Raw genomic sequence first — 26,076 nt, forward strand, 5'->3', positions numbered from 1 at the left:
GATCAAAGTAGAACATTAAATCGAAGCATGCCACATTCCAGCAACAAAAACCCTTCAAAAAATTGCTAACCTCATCAACATTAATCAGAAATCAACATCTACTTTTGACTGAAAAATAAGTTGATACACCAAAACTATTATCAGCTGAAGAGCAGTTCCAATAATGTTGCAACTTATTTGACAACAATATATGGTACAAGAAAAAAAATCATGTTCCTCAAATTAAAAGGATGTAAACATATAACATTTCATGCATTTACCAACAGGAAAACACCAAGTTGCTTATGAAAAATTACCAGCAAGTCCTATATAAAATTCACAATCGATAAAGCATAGATATTTTCATCCAAAAAATATCACAAAAAATGCCAAGTTTTTTACTTATTAATCTGCTAAACTATTCATGAGCCCACTGACATATGCATCTTTTGGCCTCGGATACATGCTTGTGATGCAGATTTGAAAGAGACCACTGACATGTAATGAAGTGGATTGAATCCGATACACATGCAAGAACTCACTTTCAATCAAGTAGATACTTGATTGAATCAAAGAAACCACCCACACAAGGGTCTAACAAATGTTATTGCATAAGGATACTCAAAAGAGAGATACATTTTACAATGCCTAAGATGGCATATTTATAATACAAGAGAGGCACATGGGGGCAGCCCCATATGGCTGTTGGGGCTGCACCCAATGTGAGAGTTGGGGCAGCTCCAACAACTATATGTAGGGGTGGCAATTGGGTCGGGTTGGCAGGTCGGGTTAACGGGTCAGAATACCTCAACACGAACATGACCCGTTTATTAAACGGGTCGGATGTGGCAAACACGAACACAACCCATTTATTAAACGGGTAACCTGACACGACACGGTAACCCGACACGAACACGACCCATTTATCAAAAAATGAGGTGCCTTCAGCGGGAGAGACGAAACGTTGGGCTTGCTTTGCTTGGGTGCCAAACCAAGAGGAGGAACAAGAGGGAGGAGAGAAGAGGGTGGTGGTATGCGCCTGTGCGTTGATGGCAACGAGGTGGAGAGGAGAGGTCTCAGGCTCTCGGCTGCGGCTAGGTAGGAAAGAGTTAGGTGGGTGACTAAAGTGTAAAGTTAGGAGTTAGGGTTAGATAAGTTAATATATATAAACGGGTTGCCGATTGACGGGTTCGTGTAAACGGGTTGACCCGCCCGCATAACCCGTTTATTAAACGGGTCAAACGGGTTGGCATACCCCTAACACAAACACGACCCGTTTAATAAACGGGTTAGGCGGGTCGACCCGTTTAAACCAAACCCTAACCCGGCTAAGAAGCAGGTTGGTGGGTCTGGTCAGATTTTGCCACCCCTAACTATATGGAATTGTCCCAATAACACTGTGAAAATCTCTACAAAAAGAGATTGTGTGTAACACCACAATACAAGAAATACAAAGAGTGCACAAAGGCACAAAGGAGAACACTCACAAGTGCACAAAGGCACGGATACACATGCATAAAAGCATGAAACAAAATGAACTTCAATTCATAAGTTCCCAAGAGGAGCTTTACAAAAGCATTGTTATTGCATATGCACTCACAAAAAAGGATCAGTTTACAAGGGCCACTAAGGCCTATTTATAATGCAAAAAGAAGCCACAGGGTGCAGCTCAATATGACTGTTAGAGCTGCACCCAACGGTCACATTTGTGACTGTTGGGGCAGCTCCAACAGCTATATGGACCTGTCCCTTTCACAACAGTCAAAAAGAAAAAAGTGTAAAAAGAAAAAGGTGTAAAAGGCAAAAGTAAATAAAAAAAGAAAAAGTAAAAATGTTAGCCCATTAGGGTGGCTGACACCTATCGAGTAAAAGGACTGAAATACCTCTGATGGATATTTCAGTTTACAGTTAAAAGAGACATAATATTTTAACACACACAAGTACAAAAGCAAAGGTGAAAAGGACAAAAAAATAAAGTGCAAAAAGACAAAAGTAAAAAAGAAATAAAGTGGGCTGAAGAAATAAAGTGCAAAAGACAAAAAGTAAAAAAGAAATAAAGTGGACTGATGCCTATGGAGTAAAATGACCAAAATACCCCTGATGGGTATTTCGGTTTACAGTAAAGTATATACACATATATGTATACATATACATATACATATACATATACATATATGCTATGTCACATGGGTGCGGGTGCGGGTGCGGGGATTCGGCACTTCCAAAAAACCCGGGTGCGGGGGTGCGGCAGGGGCAAAAATGTAAAAAAAATATATATATATATATATAAAATTTTGAAGTTTTAACAGTTTAACATTTAACAGTAAACATTGTCATAAACTCATAATATGATTCATCATGCATGCAGTATATCAACCTAAATATCAAATTATCAATCAAATAAGTAAAGCAATTACATAAATCGACCTAAATATCAATCAAATAAGTATGCATAAAAGAACTAAATTACATACCAAAGTATATCCTGATGAAGTAATGGATGCTAATAATTTTCTTCTTCATCATCAAATGCATCATTAGAAGGAATACTGGGCTCAGCTAAATCCATGTTTGTTACGTTGAATTCATGTTCTCCCTCGAAGTCACACTCTTCTGGGTTTACATCCCAAAATTTGGATGTTCCTTGTCTGCATTATAAACCCAATTTGAAAATGATAAATACAATACAAGTATATTTAAATGAAAACTAAGAAATAATCAAATAACTAAGAGAGCAAATTAGTACATGTATTCATCATTGCTTCGCGAAAGTAATCGAAGATTTGAATGAACATATACTAAATCCTTTGCACGCTTGCTGGTGAGTTTATTTCTCTTCATGTTGTGGATTTGAGAATATGTGCTCCAATTTCTTTCACAACAAGATGAACTAGCAGGCTGCGATAGCAATCTTAATGCAAGACATTGCAGAAGAGGTGTTTCCGATCCAAATGTTGACCACCATGTGATAGGATCTATATTATCTTCTTCTCTCGCGAATAATGTCGGTGCATATAATCTCGAAGATGAAAATTTTCCAAACTCTTGTGTGACTTGATGTAGAAGATGTGCTTCTGGAAAAAGTCTTGTCATACACATATTTCTATGTCTTGATAGCTCTGGGTCTAAATTTGGAGGGACACGACCAATACCACCAGCCCGCCACTTATTTGCATAATATTTTGGATTAAGAGAATGTGCCATGCAATGCAAATGAGTGTTGCTCTTATCCCATCTTCTGACTAAAATTGAATGAATATGATTAAAAAAATCTGAATCATCAAATGCAGGATTTTTTTCTTCATGCAAGAAAACTATAGCTTGTATTTTTTCAATCATATTATCCCACATTTCATAAACTCTGTGAAGCATGGGCTCATCCTTATCAACTTCTCTTAACATTTCCCAAATAGGTTGCGTAAATTGAAGGAAGTATACCACTCTGTCCCAAAACTCATCATCAAGAATGAATTTCTTAATTTCTTGAGCCTTCATATCATCATCAACACGATAGAATGTCCAATTTTCATCAGTCACCATGTTAATCAAAGCATTCTTCACTCTTTTAATCCTCTTCATCATCACAATGATGGACGCAAAACGTGTTTCAGCGACCTTCAACAATTTCAAATCAGAATGCCTATTAAATATAGCATTAGCACGATGGTGGTTAACAACAAAATTCCTAATGCTTTTGACATTTCTTTCTAAATCTTCAATCCATGAACGTAAAGCATATGCTTGTGAATTTTCTTCTTCTTTGGGGTTGCATATGCTCTTTAGGGCTAGATTTAAGCTGTGTGCTACACAGGGAGTCCAAAAAATATGAGGGTACTCACTCTCAAAACTCAACGCTGCACTTTTACAAACCGGAGCGTTGTCTGTAATGATTTGTACCACTTTCTGATCACCCACTTCTTTTATCACTTCTATAAACAATCCCTTCAAATACTCTGCATTTTTATATTCCCCAGATGCATCAACTGCTTTCAAGAATATTGGGCCACTAAGCGAACAAGCAATGAAATTGATTAATGGACGCCTTTGAATATCTGTCCATCCATCAGACACAATGGAAACTCCATTTTGCTCCCATGAATATTTTTTAATTTCTAGCAACCTCTCCACGTTTGCCCTCTCTTCTGCAAGAAGTGTGGTTCGTATTTTTTCTGAACTTGGAGGCACATAACCACTCAAATTACAATTTGCCAAGGATGTTACTAAATCCTTCCAATAAGGATTTCTAGCCGCATTAAATGGGAGTGAACCAGAATAAAAGTACCTCCCAACTTTTCTATCCAATTCTTCTCTTCCATATGTATTGAATGCTGCTTGTATCGTTCCTCTACCTCCTAGATTGACTTTTCTTTTTTTTCAGCATCTTCTTGGTGGCTTGCAAATGGCACACTAAGTGCAGAAGAATCAGCCATTGCCTTTCTCTTCTCATATTCTTCTTGTATTTTCTTGTATTGCCTTCGCATTGCCTCATCAACTTTTCTGCAAGCTGAAATGCCATGTCCTGGTATCTTCAACAAATGAGCCTTCACTCTTGTGTAAGACCCAACAAAATCTTTTTCGCAGAGCTTGCATCGAAATCTTTTGTTTCCACCACCTCCTTCTCCAGTTTTTGCAAGTTTATCTACATGTACCCATAGTGGCCCCACATCATCAATCCCACTGCAACTATCAGCAAAACTAGCAGCAGAACTCACATGTTGGGATGAGGATGACGCAAGTCCTTTCCCTTTATCCGTCATTTTTATCCTGAAAACACAAAAAAAAATACATTACAATTTTCAAATCAATTCGAAAATACAGGGAGAAGGGGGGGCTCAGCCTCTCCCCCGCCAACCCAACAAGAGAGCGAGAGCGAGGGGGGCTCGGCCCCTCCCCTGTCGACCCCCAAAAAAAAAAAACAGATGGGGGAGGGGCTCGGCCCCTCCCCTGTCGACCAAAAAAAAAAAAAGATGGGGGAGGGGCTCGGCCCCTCCCCTGTCGACCCCCCCAAAAAAAAAAACAGATGGGGGAGGGGCTCGGCCCCTCCCCTGTCGACCCCAAAAAAAAAAGATGGGGGAGGGGCTCGGCCCCTCCCCTGTCGACCCAAAAAAAAAAAACAGATGGGGGAGGGGCTCGGCCCCTCCCCTGTCGACCCAAAAAAAAAAAAGATGGGGGAGGGGCTCGGCCCCTCCCCTGTCGACCCAAAAAAAAAAAACAGATGGGGGAGGGGCTCGGCCCCTCCCCTGTCGACCCAAAAAAAAAAGATGGGGGAGGGACTCGGCCCCTCCCCTGTCGACCCAAAAAAAAAGATGGGGGAGGGGCTCGGCCCCTCCCCTGTCGACCCCCAAAAAAAAAGATGGGGGAGGGGCTCGGCCCCTCCCCTGTCGACCCAAAAAAAAAAAACAGATGGGGGAGGCGCTCGGCCCCTCCCCTGTCGACCCAAAAAAAAAAAGATGGGGGAGGGGCTCGGCCCCTCCCCTGTCGACCCAAAAAAAAAAAAGATGGGGGAGGGGCTCGGCCCCTCCCCTGTCGACCAAAAAAAAAGAGGTAGATGGGGGAGGGGCTCGGCCCCTCCTGTGCCGAAAAATGAGGGAGCAGGGGAGGCTCAGCCCCTCCCCTGCCCACCCAACAAGAGACCGAGAGAGGGGGGGGGGGGGGGTGCTCGGCCCCTCCCCAGCCGACCCAAGAAGACGAGAGACATACCTGCCAGCCGAGAGGAGGAGTCTGGGCGGCGGAGCTTGGGGCGGCGGCGACGCTGGGGGCGGCAATGGGAGAGCTCGAGCTCAGGGGGAGAGAGAGGAGAGATTAGGGCAAAAATTTTTTTTTGCCCTAATCCTCCTCCTTTTCATCGGGGGGGGGGGGGGGGGGGAATTCGCCCAAAAATTTGGACAAAAATGACCCTGGGTGCGTTGACCGCACCTAGGGTCGTGTTGACCGCACCCAGTGCCGCACCCGCACGCGATCCCGCGTCTCGTCGACGCGGGTGCGGCACCTGTTTTGCCGAGTCCCTGTGACATAGCATATATGTATATTTTAACAGTATATCTTAACAACATATGCATCTTTTCACGACCAGGCAAATGGAGTCACTCGATATGGTCGACCAAAATGTATGGAAAGGTGTTGACTCCTTCATCCGCCCCTACTCTATAGACGAGGGGAAAGAGATTGAGAGAGAGAGAGAGGTACATAGATGGTTTAGTCGAGAAGAGCGAGAGAGATGAGGGGAGAGAGAGAGAGAGAGAAAGAGAGATTGAGAGAGAGAGAATGGAGACAAACCTGTCAAAATCTTCATGTCGGAATCTTCACACCAGAATCGCTGCTGCGTTGGAGACGGAGAAGAGGCGTCGGGGTCAGGAGGAGGGGGCAAAATGTTTTTGCACTAATCCCCCTCTAAGCCCATTTCATAGGGAATTTTTTTTAAGTCAAAAAATTGGACATTTAGCCACCCAGGGTCGGTTTGACCGCACCGGGTGTCGCACCCGCATGCGCACTTGCGTTGTGTCACGTCGACAAGGGTATGGCACTCAACTGGCCGAATCCCTGTGACAGCTTATTACAAACCAAATACCTAAAGATTTTTGGGCTGAAGCCACGTTAAGTGCAATTTATCTTATTAACAAAATGCTATCCTCTTCCGTAAAAAATACATCTCCTATTGAAAAACTTTTTAAACAAATCCCAGATTACTCTAAGTTAAGGGTTCTTGGATGCAAGTGTTTTGTTTTTACTGACAAAAATAACAAACTCTCTCCGCGTGCTATTCCTTGTGTTTTTTTAGGAAATGCAAATAATAAAAAAGGTTACAGATGTTTTGACTTTAAAACTAAAAAGCTATATGTTTCAAGGAATGCATTTTTTTTAGAAAAAAAAAAGTTTTTTTTGAAACTGAGAAAACTAAGAAAATAAATGAGTATTCTTTTCTATTGGATTTAATTCCAAAGATTGTATTGTTGAAGACCAAGAAGTTAAAAATGATGTGATAAGTGAAGAACCATCTCATAAACATCAATATTGTATTCAATATTCCAGGTGTGGTAATTTAGAACATCCATGTGCTCTTGAAAAATATATCAATAATGAAAAACAGGAAGAGATATAAACCAAAAGGTCATCTAGAGGGTCAAAAATCCCTGAAAAAATTGTTTCCTATGAGCCATTTTCACCTAAGTATCAAGCTTACATTGTATTAATACATTTCTATATAGAACCTTCCAACTATGTCGAAGCAAAGGAACATCCTGAGTGGACAGAAATTATGAAAGTGAAATTAGATGCCTTAGAAAAAGTGAATACTTGGACTATTCAATACATTCCCCCAGAAAAGAAGCCTATAGGTTGTCGATGGGTGTATAAAGTTAAAACCAAGAGTGCTGAAACTCTTGAAAGGTACAAAGTCAGATTAGTTGCCAAGAGATATTCTCAAGAGTATGGAATAGATTATGAGGAAACCTTTACTCTCGTTGCTAGAATGACCACAGTTAAGATCATAGTAGCTCTTGCCTCTGTAAAAAAATGACCTATATATCAAATGGATGTTAAAAATGCTTTTCTCAATGGAAGCTTGGTTGAAGAAGTTTATACGAAAACACTGCATAGCATAGTTATCCCTAAAGGAAAAACTCTTCGCTTAGACAAGACCATGTATGGTCTTAAACAAGCACCAAAGGTTTGGTATGACAAGTTTAGTCAAGTTCTGCTTGATATTGAATTTCAATAGTCTGATCGACACTTGTTTGTTAAGATTTTTGAAGAAGGTATTATTATCCTTCTCCTCTACGTGGGCGATATGATTATCACTGATAGTGATAAACATAGAGTTGAACACATTAAAAGGCTTCTCAAAACATATTTTGAAATGACTGATTTTGGTTTTTTTAAAAAATCCTGGTATAGAAGTTGCTTATTCTTCTAGAGGTTATTTGCTGACTCAATCTAATTTTGCTTTAGATATTGTTGACAGGTCCGGTATCTCAAATGATAAGGTTGACACTCCTGAAGTTGTCAAAATGAAAATTGATGATGGAGAACCACTTGGAAATCTAACACCATTTAAACAACTTGTTGGAGCATTGTCATATCTCTCAATTATGAGACCTGACATTACGCATGCACTTCACACAACAAGCCTATTTTAGTATGCTCCTACCACTGTTCATATGAGAGCAGTTTTGTGTATTATTAAATATATTAAAACTTTTATTTTTCGAGGACTTTTCGTGTCTGTTTCTTCATCCTTAGATTTAATTGTTTATACCGATGCTGACTGGAGAGGTGATCCAAATAACCAACGCTCAACTACTGGTTTTTGTGTATTTTTAGGTGAATCGTTGATTTCTTGGAGGTGCTAGAAGCAACAAAAAGTCTCGCTCTCTCATCAACTAAAGCAGAATACAAAGTCATGGTTACAACACTATGAAAGTGGTCTAGCTAAGGAGATTGCTGGCTTACATGGGTGTATAGAGTAAAGGAGCATCACAACTATACTGTGACGACAAAAGTTACATCAACATTCCCAGCAACTGGACCTTCTACGAACGAACCAAACACATTGAGATGGATTGTCACTATGTACGAGAGAAATTCCTACACAACACTAATGATCTTCTCTATGTTACTTCAAAATATCAATTGGCAGATTTCTTCACCAAACCACTCGTTGTTACTAGATTTTACTTTCTCTTGGACAAACTTTTAGTTATCCAACCGTAAGTTTGAGGGGGAGTGTTAAAAAATATAAATGTACATATATATAAATATATGTAATGTAACTAGGAATTTTTTTCTTGTTAGTTTTTTTTCTTTTTGGATACATTTGAACTAGTAACACTTGCTGACTAGTCAAGATAGGGAACCACGACTCACTATGGCCCTCTCTCTCTCTCTCTCTATATATATATATATATATATATATATATATATATCACTTCAAATGTATGCTTCTTGCATTTGTTGAAATCAATAAAAACATTTATTTTTTATCTTTTTGTTCTTGTTCCCCTTTGTGGGTATTTGTAAGTGAACCTATTTGTGGTTCTTTGTGTGTTCATTGTGATATTTTGGTGGAACTCTTTCGAGTGTCTACTTTTGGTGATTTAGTGAACATCTTCGGAGGAACTCATTTCCTTATAATGACGATGGTGAAATTGCAAGATGAGAGAGATTAAGGAGTGCCTAACAAGCCATCAAGGACAAAAACAAGAGATATAAGCCATTATAGTTGCCACATCATCAGAGATTATTGTGATGTAGAAGCAATAACTTGACACCTTAGACCACCTATGAAGCAATAAATCTAATAGATAACGGCCACTATAGCGAACAGAATGTCACCATCTAACAAATAATGATTGTTCACAACTTTGTGATCTCAGTATGCCATACTGAAAGTTCATTCAGTACATCAAACAATTTACTTCATCTTGCATTCATTTTGTTGTGAATATGTGACCTTAGAGGCTTGATTACAACATACATACATGATTTTGGTCATATAAGCTTAGGAGCTAAATTTCAAGAAGTTAGCGGTGAAAAAGGAGAAAATGGCAAGAGAAATGGAAGAGAGAAAAAAGTTAGGGCATTAAAACTATTTTCATCCCATTCATTTATTGAGTATATTACATGAGATAAAAAAAACTTGTAGATACTAGAAAGAAACACCTCGGAAAAATGTAAATAAAGACAGAAATATATAATGTGGGTGTAAAAAGACAAAATTGCCCCAGTACAAAAATGCTAATGACTAATGTGAGTACTACTACTGCTACTACTTTTACATCAGATCTTCTGAAAGTCAAGAACTAAACCTCAAGTCATGATGGAAGAAAAAAAATCTGAGTAGCAACCCTCATATTCCATCAAAGAGCAACTAATAGCCATTGGAGTTCAAAAAGTTTTGCAGCTCACCATGTAGGTGTTTTGAAATAAATAACTAATTGTGATTTGATCAAAACAATGCGTCATTGCAAACCCACTAAAGATACTTTAGTAGACATTCATAACATCAAGCATTCTAGTGGTCATGGAAGGTACAACTACGCGAATGCATGAGGGGCCGGTAACACTATTGAAGAATGCGAACACCTTGATACACGCAGTTAAAAATGGGTTCTCCAGATGCATCTTTTAACCCATAAAAATGCTATTTTAAATTGACATTCTTTTATCTTGAGCAAAACTATGTAGCAGGTCCATATTATATGTTTTCTAGGGCCCATAAATGTTCTCCATGCAGTGTATCATACAGAAGCAGGGCCTTGACATGCATTCCTGATCAAGAACGTGATGGAAAATATTTGCAAATAGCACCCATTTAAGTTGCATTTGTGTGCTGCAGAAACCTGGTGGCTTCTGTATAAAACCCACAAAATTGAAAAAAATAAAATAAAATAAAATTTCGGACCTGGGTCAGATCCGGATCCGACCCGGACCCATTGAGGTTAATACCTGCAACGCAGGGGTTAGGGTTTTAAAAACCCTTTCTTTTCCCCCTGCGCCGCAGCTGCGCTCCCCCGTCCCTTTGCGGAAACAGAAAACCCCTTTGGGGGTTTCTCTTTTCGGCTCCCAGATTCTCGTTAAAGGAACAGTGAGGGGAGGCACCCATTGTCTGTGCCTTCCTCCTCCCCTCCCTGCGCTCCTCTCCTCGTATCACGCTCACAACGTACGAGAGAACCCCGACGACCTCATGTTCGTCGCCGCCTCCTCCCTCTAGTTCCAATCAACGTTGTTGCTGTCGTCGGCGACCTCGAAAGTACACACCCTCTCCCTCTTCTTCTCTTTTTCTTTTGTTTCTTCTTCATCTTCCATCCTTCCTCTGTCTGTCAGAGGGTCGACAAGAGGCCGACGGCCCCCTCCTTTTCTTTTGTGTTCGCAGGGAGGTCGGCGGCCCCCTGTCGCGCCTCCCCTCTCTGTGCATTCGCCGGAAGGCTGGCAGGAGGCCGAAGCCCCCCTACTGTGCCTCCCCTTTCTCCCTGTGCCCTCCCTTTCTGTTGTCGGCGAGCAGGGATTCGTCCCCTGCTGCCTCTCAGATTAGGACAGGCAGGGGCTCGCTCCTGCCAACCTCCTGTTTTCGGCAAGCAGGGGCGATGCCCCTGTCACCTTTCAGTTTCTGGCAGGCAGGGGCATGCCCCTGCCGCCCCTCTTTTCCGACCGCCAGGCAGGGGCGATGCTCCTGCCTGATTTCCCCCCTTTTTTCGGTGAGACCAAAGGGGGCGCTGCTTGTCTTACAGGACCAGGTAGTGCACCTCACTTTGTGTTGGAACGTTTGAGGTTCAAAACTAAATGGTATAGTTGTATAACTGGTAGGGGTCGCTAACCCTAGCTTACCTTTTAAAAAAAAAAACTCTGAGCTAAAGAATTTCACATCCCTATGTTCGACAAACACCCCCGACGACCCCTGCTTGAGTTGTTCCTCACTGTCGGCATTCCTAGGCTTCTCCTTCAAAGCATCGGTTTAGAGGTATGGGTTCTTTCTTTTGAATCATGTGAGAAATCGAATACCGATTCGATTTTCATGCAATATTTAGTGCAAATCCATGGTTAAAGAGTGATTCTATGTGTTCACTCTAGATTACATGGATGAGGATCCATAGATCCTCTTTTATATGGGTGTTTTCGGTTCTTTACACATAAAAATTCTGTGTATGGGGTTTTTATACAAAAACGGACTCATATTGGATTATGATCGAGATTTATTTCTGTTTGTTATGATCAAGATTTATGCTTGTATATATATATATATACCTTAATCTGCATTTTCTGTTCTTGAATTGGGTTCATGCTAGATATAGTTTGAATGACTTGATTGATGCTTATAAAACTGATTTTTTTAGGCACAGTTAAGATCAATGCTTAGGTGGTGATTAGGTTTGCAAAATTGTTTTCAAGTTCATTGACTCACCAAATTGCATATGGCTATATTCAGATTCTCATATGAAAAGTGTTCATGCTATCCCCTGGTTTACATGTGTTAAAGATTTAGTTTTTCTTTCTACGCATGTGAATGTATGGACATGTGCCTGTATTGAAAACATGGATCATGAAAGTTTATTGTTATTGCACTCGCATGCTTATATACTTCTATGCATGTTTTGCTAGAAGTGAATCAAGGAAAGAATGATATTTCTCTTGTTCTTAGAATCGACATGTTATGCTTGATTAAGACATTAGTACAAGTTTGCTTGCAAATGCATGTGCATACATGGAATTGATGTATTTTGGCACGTGCCTCATGGCGTGCGTGTTCACATATTTTAATTGGAATTGATTCATGAATAAAAGTATGCACTTGACTTAAGTATGCATCCGAATTGAACAAAGACATGCTTATGAATATTTTTGTGGCATACATGATACATGTTTGCATTTCTAAATGTGCATATAAATTTTCAGAAGGTGTGGTGTAGATGTATTTTGGTTCTCGAGACATGTCAAGATTTGGAATTATTTATATGCTTTGACTTGATGTGGCGTGCTTAAGCAGCATACTATATGAAGTTTGTTTCAAATGCATGTGCATACATGCATTGATGTGTGTTTCACATGTACATAAATGCATGAGTTGTTCACTTATCCCAATTGAGATAATTCATAAGTGGATGCATGTATGTGGAATGATTTCGTAGAGGCACATGCACATGAATGGTGAACACATGCGTATGAATGTGATATATCATGCACATGGTTAAATTGACATATAAATATGCATTTGGAAGCGTGTTGACCTCATTGCATACATTGCAGGTTGTTATGGTTTTTGCGTATGATGCATCGATGGTCTAAATAAATCATCACAGGCCTGGAGAGCCTTGAGCTTTGGTTACTCTTTCTTTAATTGTTTAAATGCATCACAAAAATCACATTTATATTATGGTTTTAATTGCGTTGTTTTGTTGTTGTCATGGGTGGTAGACCGTGAAGAGCTGTGCATGCTGATTTGCGAGCTTATGGTTACATGTTGATTTGCAAACTTATGTTATTAATTTTGCATGTTGATTTGCAAATGTAAAAGAGATGAATTAATAAGATAAAAAGAAAGTAAAAAGAACAGTGTAATTTATGTTTCTTTAATGTGAGAATTTTGGATATTGTGGTTTTGGGAAAACCGTGAGGATACAAAAACTTTGTATGCATTGTTGTTGCCCCTAACCCGATATTGAGGTTCTTCTCGTGACCACGGTTTTAAAGAGAGACTGCCACTTTGCCTGAGAGTGATGTGTAGACACAGTTGTTGTTTTGGTATAGCAAGAAAAGTGGCAGTTGTGGATGCTGATGTTCCAGGTGTCCTCGATATTAGATGATGTTTTCTAATATTCTGATGGATGGCGTTGTTTCCTGATATCGGTCGAGGGCTAAGTTTAGAACTCAGTAATAAAATACAAATTGTGTGTTAAGCTACCCCGAGAACCTAACTTGACCTCGGGGATTTTACCCGTTTAGTGTATCCGCGAGCAACGGTAATTAAAAAGAACTTAAATTGTATGCATTTAATAGGGCATGCATATGGAAAGAAAAAACTTTAATGAAAGATAATAAAATATTCATGCATTGCACATAAAACATGCATAATCCTGCTATGCATTAGAACATGCATATTTTACATGTTCTCTTAATCGTTACATGATGATGAATGCATGAGGTTTAATTTTTAATGCATGCTAAATGTTCTACTTACTTAAATTGTGATCCATGCTATTGCTTAATGATTCTTTATGCTTAAAAATTATTCCCTGTTGCATGAATGCTTAATTGAAATTAAGAAGTTGTCATAATTGTTTTCCTATAAATGATTGCATGAAATCTTATTTGTATTTGTTATGCTCACTTGTTTCATTAGAAGTATCTTTGCTCAGGATTTCGGTTCTGACACCCTACTTCTATGGTTTTTTGTAGCCGCAGGTGATTAGTGAAACGACTGGTTTCTGGAAGAGTTACGAGTGTCACATTCTTGCTGGACGGTTCACAGAGGGATAATGTGACTCAGTTTTTCGTTATTTACTTTTATATTGTTGAAACTTGAATGGAGCACACAGAAACAGAGGTAGAGAGACAGAGAGGGAGAGAGAGGAAAGTCTTATTCTTACTCTTAGGGCTAATCTCCTCTAGTTTAAATAGAGGTTAGCCTAAAGAGGAAATTACATATGGGTCCCTCATTATATATGAAATATCAAAAAAAAGAACTTTAAGAATAAAAGAGACTTTAGACGACTGATCTTAACACTCCCCCTCAAGCTGGAGCATAGATATCAATCATGCTCAGCTTGTCACAACAATGAGAGAAACTAGGCTTCGCGAGAGCCTTGGTAAAGACATTAGCTACTTGATCTTCGGAAGATACATGATCTGTGCAAATATAACCAGTCGGAACCAAGTCACGTTCATAGTGACAATCAACTTCAATATGTTTAGTCCTTTCATGAAAAACTGGGTTATTGGCAATATATGTAGCAGCCCTATTGTCACACACCATCAACATAGGTAGGGATACTTTCACCGGAAGATCGGTCAAAACTGATTTTACCCACATAATCTCAGTTGCGGTCTGAGCCATAGCTCGGTATTCCGATTCAGCACTCGAGCTGGCTACAACAGTTTGTTTCTTACTCCTCCAGGTAACGAGATTTTCTCCCACAAAAACATATAATCCAGTTGTTGACTTTCTATCTTCAATAGACCCCGCATAATCTGCGTCAGTGTAAGCAACAACGTCCAAGGAAGAATTTTGTTTAAACAACAGTCCTTTACCAGGAGATAACTTTAAGTACCTGAAAACCATCATAGCGGCATCCCAGTGAACTTTGGTAGGTTTATCCATGAATTGACTGATTTTACTCACTGCTAATGAAATGTCAGGTCTAGTAACGGTCACATATAACAACTTACCCACCAAGGATCTAAAGTTGGCACTATCCACGTATTCAGACTTCTCATCGAACATATGAGTTTTGGGATCCATCTGAATATTAGTTGGCTTCGCTCCTAGCATTCCAGTCTTTTTTAATAAATCCAACACATACTTTCTTTATGACAAAACTAAGCCCTCTTTGTTTCTTGCAACCTCGATACCTAGAAAATATTGGAGGGAACCAAGATCTTTAGTAACAAAATGTTTCTGAAGATGATCCTTTGTTGCAGAAATATCTTGGGCACTGCTCCTTGTCAATATGATGTCATCGACATATACCACCATAACCACAATTCCAGAACTAGTTTTCTTGATAAACAAGGAGTGGTCTGAAGTTGACCTGACAAATCCAAAATCCGACATTACCTCAAATAATTTGTGAAACCATGCCCGAGGGCTCTGCTTCAGGCCATAAATTTCCTTTTTCAACTTGCACACTTTCTGACACTCCCCCGAACCTCAAAGCTTGGGGGTTGTTGCATGTAGACTGTTTCATGCAAATCTCCATACAAAAAAGCATTATTGACATCCAACTGAAACAAGGGTCATCCATAGTGCACAGCAACAGAAAGAACGAGACGAATAGTGCCAAGACGAGCGACTGGTGAAAAAGTTTCAAAAAAATCAACACCATAAGTCTGAGTATAGCCTTTTGCAACCAACCGGGCTTTGTACCGTTCAATTGACCCATCCGAGTTATATTTAATGGTATATACCCATTTGGGGCCAACAATATCTGCATCAGTAGGAGGATCAACCAAGTCCCAAGTACCCCTAGAGCATAGGGCATCCATCTCATCCCGCATAGCCTGCATCCATTTGGGGTCGAATAGAGCTTGACTGTGATAAAGCGGAACAGAGGAGGCAGACAGAGCCAAAATAAAATTCTTCATAGATGCCCCAAGATTAACTTCTGAAACAAACTGAGAAATGGGATGAAGGGTGCACTGTCTTTTCCCCTTGCACAGAGCAATAGGAAGATCATCATCGAGAGCAGAAACTTCAGTATGCTCAGAGATACTTACCTCAGGAGAAGGAGATAATAGGGGCATTGAGGTAGGTGGTAACCTGTGAGTTATACTATAGGAAGGTTTCGGTAACGAGACTCCCCAGAGGATGAAACCAAAGACTGTAGAGGAAACGACTCTAAAGGAAAAGGAGGAATTGGCAGAGGAAGGACATCACCATGACTCTCCTGTAACCTTGGAGTAGTACTCGAAAAATATGAAATAGACTCAAAGAAGGTAACATCCGCACTGACATACTCTTTATGAGATATAGGGTCATAACAACGATATCCTTTTTGATTCTTAGGATACCCAAGGAAAAAACATTTAATAGACTGCGAAGCAAGTTTATCTCGACCAGGACCCAGCTTATGCACAAAACACACACATCCAAAAACTTTAGGGGGATAGAAAAGAGAGGAAACTCTGGATAGAGAATTTGAATTGGGATCTGGTCTTCTACAGAACTTGAAGGCATGCGATTTATAAGAAATCCAACAGTCAAAACCGCATCGCCCCAGTATGACGCAGGCATATTGGATTGAATCATTAGGCACCGAGCGACATTGAGGATTGTTAAATTATATACCTAATCATTCAATGTAATATATATATTATATATATATAAAGTAATACATATACATATATTAATATATATGTATCTACTTATTATATATATAAAATATATATTTCTGTTTTGTTTAGCCGTAGGGGTAGATTAGTCTTTTCCTCCATTTTACGCACATTCAATTTATGAATGTGATTGTAATTTATTTTCGTTTTTCTTTTTCTTTTATTTTTATTTTCTTTTATATAAAGTACCAAAAGGTACCTTGGGGGCCCACTAACATAGACGTTGGGCCCTCTCCAACGGTCACATTTGTGACCGTTGGAGGGGCTCCAACGTCTATGAGTGGAGCCCCTCCAAGGCCCCTCTTGTGTTGTTATAAATAGGGGTTTCACCCCTTTGTATTTTTCATGGCTTTAAGTCAAAGCCCAAGTTCTCAATAAATCGATTCCATTGTTTTTATGCCTTTGTGCATTTGTGAGTTATTTGTGGGTTGTGCTTTTTGTGCACAAGTGTTCTAAAGTGTTCTTATTGTGCTTTCGTGGTGGGTTTAATATCAAGAATATTAAGGTCTTGATATTAGTATCTTATTGGAGATACTTTCACATGGTATCAAAGCCTCGTTGGAAGAAAGAGGATCGTGCATCTCGTCTCTTGTGAAGCACCTCGAAAAACGTGCCCTCAAGCTAGTGAAGTTTTTGAGTGAAGCATTTACTTCGGGCAATATTTTAGAAGCAACTTTTGTCAAGAAAAGGTTGAAAATCCGTTAAGGTACGCATTATTTTTCATCTTCTCTTCTCTCTAATGGGTGAAAAAGACTCCCATTTTTCCCTTGGGTTTAAACTTAGTGGTTCGAACTACCATGTTTGGGCCGGCAATATGGAAGCCCATATCAAAGGGAAAGGCCTTTGGGGTTACGTTCAAGGCTCCATATCGGAACCCGAACCCAAGCTTTCTATTATAGAGAAAGGGGAAATTAAGATTCTAGAAGGAGAAGATAGACAAAAGGCATGATGAGTGGGAAATGAAGAACTTCAAAATATTGTCTTGGATTTTTTCGTCCGTTGAAACCAAGATCAATGCCAACATCATTAAATTTAAAAGGGCTTCCGAAGCTTGGTTGTACCTTGAAAAAATGTATACTTCAAGGGACTTGTCTCACAAATACTATCTCCAAAAGAAAGCTTTGACTCTTCAATAAAATGATTTATCTATTCGGGAATATTTTGCCGAATTGTCATCTATTTAGGACGAGCTTGCCATGCTCGAACCAAAATGGAGCGGAGAAGCTATTGAATTAAGGCACAAACAACTAGAGGAAGATCGATTTTTCAACTTCCTAAATAGTCTTAGACCCGAATTTGAGCAAATTCGGTCCTCTCTTCTATCGGCTTTTACCTCCCCATCTATTGAAGATGTCATCACCAAGCTAAGTGGTGAGGAAACACGTATGGGGATTAGTAAAAATAGCCCAAGCATCCTTGCTACACCTTCTCAAAGTGACTATGAAGTGGTTAATGCCGTGTCAAGACCCGGAAATAATTTGAAGACCTACAAACCGCCCCATTTCAAAAATCAAGGGCAAAATGATCGGTATGGCAAGAGAGATTATAGCAAATTAACTTGCCATTTTTGTAAAGAACCGGGACATATCAAACCCAATTGTCCCAAATGGAAGAAATTTCTCGTCGCGGCTTTAGCATCCCAATCGGAGAAACGACCTTCAACTTCAAATGAATCTCTTTCGCTTCATCAAATTATGGATGCTCTTCAACCTCTTCTCAAAGGAGGCATTTCTGGAGCCGCTATGTCATCCTCTTCCTCTCTTGGTAAGACATCTTGGTTACTTGATTCCGGTGCTTCGTTTCATATGACTCCAAGCCATTGTTTTCTTTCTGATTATTCTAAAAATTGTCTTCCATCTTTTGTCTCAACGGCGGATGAAACCCCTCTTGAAATTAAAGGAATGGGCAATTTTGAAAAACAAGACTTCTTTATCCAAAAAATTCATCTTATACCAAAACTAAACTTAAATTTACTTTCCGTTTCTCAACTCTCGGACTGTGGTTGCGATATAAAATTCTCTTCTAATAAATGTTGGATACAGGATCGCCAGTCCGAGAAATTGATTGGGGAAGGCTCTAGGAGAGGAGACCTCTACTATGTTGATTTTCTTAAAATTCCCAAGAATCAATTTTGTAATGTTGCTCAAAACAAAGATATTTATGTATGACATAAGAGATTGGGTCATCCCAACATTGTTAAAATCTCTTATTTGCCTTTTATTAAGCATCTTTGTAATGAAAATTTTGTTTGTAATGAATGTATTCTTGGAAAAATGAGAAGTTTTCCTTTTCCTCAAAGATCCATGTTTACAACAAAACCTTTTGAAATTGTTCACTCCGATGTATGGGGTCCGGCTCCGGTGACATCCAAGTGAGGTTTCTCTTACTATGTTATCTTTGTGGACGATTTCACTAGGTTTAGTTGGATATATTTTCTTAAACATAAACATGAAGTTTTTTCAACATTTAAAACATTTCATATGATGGTTTTAAATCAATTCAATGGAAATTTAAAAAATTTTAGAACCGATTCTGGTGGTGAATACCTTTCCAATGAATTCAAAAGCTATCTTGAAAACTATGGAATTCTCCATCAAAAGTCTTGTCCCAAAACCCCCCAACAAAATGGGTTGGCTGAACGAAAACATAGGCATATTATTGAAACCACACGAACTTTGCTCATTTCCCAAAATATTCCGAAAAAACTTTGGGCGGAGGCCGCTCTTACTTCTGTCTATCTCATAAATAGACTTCCATCTAAAAACTTGAACAAGATTTCCCCATTTGAAAAATTATATGAAAAAGAACCTGATTATAGCAGGTTAAGGGTTTTTGGATGTAAATGTTTTGTCCTTACTGATAAAAATGACAAACTCTCTCCTAAGGCCATTCCTTGTGCCTTTCTTGGTTATTCTGAAACTCATAAAGGTTTTCGCTGTTATGATGTTAAGAATGATAAACTATATGTTTCCAGAAATGTAAGCTTCTTGAAAAATGTTAGTGGTTTCGAAAAACTTGAAACCAATGACGAGAATATTGACTATTCTTTTCTGTTTGATTTATTAACTAAAGATGATGATACTAGTGATGATGAATCTAATCAAAATGATGAAACTCATTCTGATCAACACATCAATGAAGAACCACATAGAGATCCTATGACTTACTCTCATAGAGATAGGAGTACTTTTAGAAGTGCCCTCGAAAGATATGATAGTGAGTCTATCCCTCCAAGTGAAGGAAATCTTCGTAGGACCGAAAGATCAAGAAGACCTCCTTCTAGGTTCATCTCATATGAGTCTTTTTCACCAAAATATAGAGTTTGTCTAAGCGCCATTCACTCATACATAGAACCTAGGGATTTCGAGGAAGCACGAAAATGCCCAGAATGGATAGTTGCTATGAATAATGAACTTGAAGCCCTAAAGAAAGCAAAGACCTGGGAGTTTCAAGATCTTCCTAAAGACAAGAAAGCAATAGGGTGTAGATGGGTATTTAAAGTCAAAACTAAGAGTGATGGGTCTCTTGAGAGATATAAGGCCCGCTTAGTTGCAAAAGGATATGGTAAAAAATATGGGATTGATTATGAGGAGACTTTTGCCCCCGTTGCTAGAATGGTCACCGTCCGATGTCTTATAACTGTTGCTTCTATCAATAAATGGAACATCTATCAGATGGATGTTAAGAATGCGTTTTTAAACGGAGATTTAAACGAAGAAGTATATATGGATGCTCCTCCTGGAATGGAATATCCTAAAGGAAAAGTGCTTCGTCTTCGGAAAGCACTTTATGGTTTAAAACAAGCTCCCAAGGCTTGGTATGATAGGTTTAACTCCATAATGTTAGAAAATGATTTCTCATCCTGCTTTACTGATACTGCTTTGTTTGTTAGAAAATCTAATGCAGGGATTGTCATTCTACTACTTTATGTGGATGACATGCTTATAACTGGGAGCGACTCTAAAGGGATTAAAAGCATAAAATCCATTTTAAAGGATAAGTTTGAAATGTCTGACTTCGGCTTCTTAACTTATTTTTTGGGTATTGAGGTAGCTTACTCTTATAGAGGATATTTTCTATCTCAAACTAAGCTTGCATCTGAGATTATTGATAGGTCAGGTATTACAGATGATAAAGTTTGTGAAACTCCTGCTATAGTAGGAGCTAAAATGAAGATTGATGATGGTGTTCCTCTCTTCGATCCTACTCCCTACAGGCAACTAGTAGGATCGTTGATGTATCTAAGCATCACCAGACCAGATATCTCACATGCGGTGCATACGGCAAGTCAATTTCAGCATGCACCAACTTTTGTTCACATGGGTGCTATCTTACGTGTCGTAAGATATCTAAAGCACACTATTAATAAGGGAGTTTTTCTGTCTTCTTCTTCTGAGTTAAGATTAATTGCTTATACTGACTCTGATTGGGGAGGTGACCCAAATAACCGTCACTCCACCACTGGTTTTTGTGTATTCTTAGGTGACTCATTAATCTCATGAAGATATAAGAAGCAGCAAAAGGTGTCTCTATCATCAACTGAAGCGGAATATCGTGCCATGGCAACTACTACCATGGAAATTGTTTGGATTCATCAGTTGTTGGAAGACATGGGGATCACTATTGAAGGGCCTACTAAGCTTTGCTGTGACAACAAAAGTGCGATTTATATTACTAAGAATCACACTTTTCATGAGCGGACCAAACACATAGAGATGGATTGTCACTACGTTCGGGAGGCGTACCTCAAAGGAATCATTGACCTTCCATATGTCACGTCCGAATATCAATTGGCGGACTTCTTCACTAAAGCCTTGTGTGCTCCGCGTTTCAACTTTCTTCTTAGCAAACTCTCGGTCATCCTGCCCTAGGTTTGAGGGGGGGTGTTAAATTATATACCTAATCATTCAATGTAATATATATATTTTATATATATAAAGTAATACATATACATATATTAATATATATATATGTATCTACTTATTATATATATAAAATATATATTTCTGTTTTGTTTAGCCGTAGGGGTAGATTAGTCTTTTCCTCCATTTTACGCACATTCAATTTATGAATGTGATTGTAATTTATTTTCGTTTTTCTTTTTCTTTTATTTTTATTTTCTTTTATGTAAAGTACCAAAAGGTACCTTGGGGGGCCCACTAACATAGACGTTGGGCCCTCTCCAACGGTCACATTTGTGACCGTTGGAGGGGCTCCAACGTCTATGAGTGGAGCCCCTCCAAGGCCCCTCTTGTGTTGTTATAAATAGGGGTTTCACCCCTTTGTATTTTTCATGGCTTTGAGTCAAAGCCCAAGTTCTCAATAAATCGATTCCATAGTTTTTATGCCTTTGTGCATTTGTGAGTTATTTGTGGGTTGTGCTTTTTGTGCACAAGTGTTCTAAAGTGTTCTTATTGTGCTTTCGTGGTGGGTTTAATATCAAGAATATTAAGGTCTTGATATTAGTATCTTATTGGAGATACTTTCACATTGTCTATGTTTCCTCTCAACCACACCATTTTGCTGGGATGTATGGGGACATAAATTGAGGTTGAATCCCATTGGCAGAATAGAATTGAAGCAAGTCTTTGGATTTGAACTCAAGAGCATTATCAGTGCGAACAATTTTAACACACACGTCAAATTGAGTTTTTATTTCAGCAATTAAAGATTTAAGAATGACAGGGCCTTGAGACCGATCTTTTAACAGAAACACCCACGATAACCTTGAGAAGTCATCAACAATAACCAAATAATAACGACACTGAGTCCTACTAGGAATCCTACTCGAACCCCATACATCGACAAGAAGAAGATCAAACAATCTTTGACTCGACGGACTCTGACTAGAGGAAAAGGAGCTTCGGCAATGTTTTCCCAATTGACATGTTTCACACTGAAAAGAAACAGAAGGAGGTATACGAGGAATGACACGACGAAGTTTTGGCCCTGGAAGGTGACCCAGACGACAATGCCACAATAGAGAACTTGAGGATGATGTAACAGAAGAATAGACTGAACCCACTGGTTGATGTAGATAATACACACCACCTTCCTCATAGCCGCCACCGATCCTCTTCCCCGTCAGCAAGTCCTGAAAAGTGCAACCCATAGGATCAAAAATCACTCTACAATTCAACTCTTTTGTCATTCGACTGACGGATAATAGATTCTGTGGAAAAGGAGCATGAAGAACATTTGACAATTGAAGAGTATGGGACATAAACATGTTTCCCTGCCCTACAACTGGGGAAGAACTGCCATCAACAAGAACTACCCTTTTTTTATCAGACACAGGTTTTAAATTTAAAAAATTACACGAATTTCCACACAAGTGTCTAGATGCTCCTGAATCAATGATCCACTTACCACCTTGGCCAAAAAGGCCATCACCTGCCGAGCCCGCAACCTCCGCAATAGGAGACTTCAAAGTGGATGGGCGTAAGGCAAGGAGCTCGTCATATTCAGCCCTGCTAAGAGTTACAGAGTCATTGGAGTAATTTGCATCTGATTTAACCACTTGAGACATAAGATAAAATAATGGGCTTGATTCAAAACACAGGTACAACCACACGTGCACACAACCTGCTGAAAGTCCAGATCTGATGCACACCAACAACCAGCTATAAAACCGACAATATCAAGATTTAATTTCACAGATAAAATCTGAGATCCACGACCACCGACTAATCATCCACCTTAACAAGGTACTGCGACAGGCTGCATACCACGATATCGCATCCAACACGATAGAGATGTGTCAGGTTCATGCCCAAAACTAATGACTTATTCAACATCCACTCTACCACCATTGACGCACTTTGAAGTCAGATCCAACACAGTCAGATCACAATAAGGAGAACGCGATCCAGCTTACACACGAACACCAGTCATTGTAGATGCTGTCAACAATCACCATTTGATCTACGTTTCTGCTGGAGAAGGAACGTCAAATCAGATCCTATACATTAAGGGTCCAAATCTGAATACTGCACGACCACCTGATATGCTCAATCACAATGCAGAAACCACGACACCATCAGAGACAGTGATGAAACACGACCCCTGATCTGAGATCAGATATGAACTATTCTTCATAAATCCAAAAGAAACTTAAAAAAAAATAATCCTTCACGACATCTATGTCTCACGGCAATCCTCGGATCAGTTGATGAAAAAAATTTTGCTCCCCACGATACATGTTTCACGGCAGCACTAGATCAGTTGAAACAAAATATTTTTGACATCCAGATCCATGAACAAAATAGATTTTCTTCCCCCACTCAGATCCGTTATAAAAAAATTTCCACGGCTTTTACACATCACCCATACCAGCCGCTACTCGATCCAGATGACAGAAACAAAATATCCACTGAGGTCTTTAGATCTGATTACAGATCCATGTCAAGACATCAGATCTGTACACTCGTAGAGAAATAAAATGCACGCACACCTCTTCTTTTTTGAGCTTTTGTGCAGACAGAAGAAGTGCTCACTCTCCCCAAGACCTACTGCTATGATACCATGTTGAAACTTGAATGGAGCACACAGAGAGAGAGAGGTCGGCAGAGAGAGGAAAGTCTTATTCTTACTCTTAGGGCTAATCTCCTCTAGTTTAAATAGAGGTTAGCCTAAAGAGAAAATTACATATAGGTCCCTCATTATATATGAAATATCAAAAAAAAGAACTTTAAGAATAAAATAAACTTCAGATGACAGATCTTAACATATGTCATTTAAATAACTCTGATATGTCTCTTGCAATTATTGCTTAAACATTCTTTCTTTCAAATAAATGAATAATGGTTTGGTTTGGTATGGATGATAAGTGTAATCTCTATTGTGGTGTGTGTGGTTATCCAATTGGAAGTGGAAATGTAAAGGCCCCGGATCTCTGGGAATATTTCTGCATTTGTTTTAAAAAAAAATCTGCATTTTCAAGGGGTATGAGTTGGGGTTGTTACATTCTGCCAAACCGTGGCAATACACACACACTAAAGTTGCTTTAAACAGTACATACTGCCAGCTACTTCATACATGATGCAGTGGATCAATCTGCAACCAACCACACCTTTGTTAATGGACCCATCAATATAGAATCCCAGGTGACAATTCCAAGAAGCTTCAAGAAAAATGAGTGGGCCCTTATTTTTAAAAGCCTGAACTGTGAAAAACAAACAGATGGAAAAAGGGCAATTTTTATGCCATTGTAAAATGAAATACCTCTCCGAATTTTGATTCAGGGGATGGGCTTGCTCCTAAATCCCTAAAATGAAGGTCAATATGCAACATTTTAGACTTTTCAAGTGAGAATATAAAACAAGTACAAACAATGATGACAATAAAAAAATTTAAAACCGTCTCAAGAAAAAAATCGCATACCTTGAATCAACACCTTTGATGAAAGTAGAGAATATTCGACACTTCCCATCAGATGATGTTGTCGCAAGAAGATCCTGCAACAAATATTAAAACAGAGAACATCAATGATGAAAACGTCACTCTGAACTGTTGCAACAGCCCTACAAATCAATTTCTATTTGTAGCTTCATCCATGAAGGAAATTATTTTACCAGCTGTTCACATAGTAAAGTTATTAGCAAGAACCAAATGACCATAACCACCAAAATAATGGGGGCATAGGGACCAGGAAAAAAACTTTACATTTATCAGATATCATTTTTTAGATAAATTATGAAAAGACAAAATCTATCCTGCATAATGAATATCAAAAAGGGGCCATAGCTAGTATGCTCCCATCCTCCCAGGTTCTTGGGAGGGGCAGACTGGGGTCGGTCCTAACCTTTTGTTTTTCATGCAAGAAATGGCAGGCCTCAAGACTCAAACCAGTGTCTCCAAACTGACACACCAAGCATCTTATCATTGCACCAAGCAATGGCCCTCAAAGAAAGAAAACCAGGAGACAAAACATGTTTGAATTATTAAAACATAAGCATCATAGAATATACCATTGAAGGCTTAATTAATCTATTCTTCTGATTGACATGTTTCCACGGATTTCCTAAGTGACAGCACAAATATAGAAAGCTCCATCGGTCTACAGTTTGTCAATGATGCTGTTATATTGGACCAGTACACAAGCCCTTGGTATAAAATGTGGAAAGATTGACACATGCAAAGCACCAGAAAATTCAAAATTAAACAGGTGGACACCAAGATGCATACTAAGAGGCCAAAGGGAATGAAGTACAGATTGTGCAAAATGCAACCGAGTTGTTAGTCCTAACATGAAGATTAGAAGGTTATTATTGTCACTGCTCCCAGATGGGACACAAATATAATCCGTATTTTATTATAATGCCTGTTTGACTGGTACCTACATTGTGGTTGATGCTCCTGCAAGGACAAACAGTGTGGAGACGAAATAGAGAGTAAAAGAAGAGGGAGAAATGAGCCACCCACTCAACTCTTATAGTCTTTTTTTAATTTCATTATTGTAACAAAACTAGTATAAAAATACCCCTGGATATTATAACATTGACTATATAAAGCATAGTTTTAAAACTGGCCAGGTCAATCCAGTGACTCAGCCCGGAT

At 39.2% G+C, this 26,076-nt stretch overlaps 1 protein-coding gene across 1 annotated transcript in view; it reads right to left on the minus strand.

Moving 5' to 3' along the window:
• LOC149813722 (actin-related protein 2/3 complex subunit 1A-like) overlaps window positions 1–26,076 on the minus strand; it is a 62,479-nt gene that overhangs the window by 8,847 nt on the left and 27,556 nt on the right. Inside the window, exons 8-9 of the mRNA XM_089992455.1 lie at window positions 24,901–24,974; window positions 24,742–24,784 (exon numbers count right to left, since the gene is read on the minus strand). Coding sequence (XP_089848581.1) covers window positions 24,742–24,784; window positions 24,901–24,974 — 117 coding nt within the window. The remainder of the gene's footprint in view (window positions 1–24,741; window positions 24,785–24,900; window positions 24,975–26,076) is intronic.

This window comes from Nuphar pumila, chromosome 16 (genome assembly GCF_984573655.1).
Source record: "Nuphar pumila chromosome 16, dmNupPumi1.hap1.1, whole genome shotgun sequence".
In the NCBI taxonomy this organism is placed as follows: domain Eukaryota; kingdom Viridiplantae; phylum Streptophyta; class Magnoliopsida; order Nymphaeales; family Nymphaeaceae; genus Nuphar; species Nuphar pumila.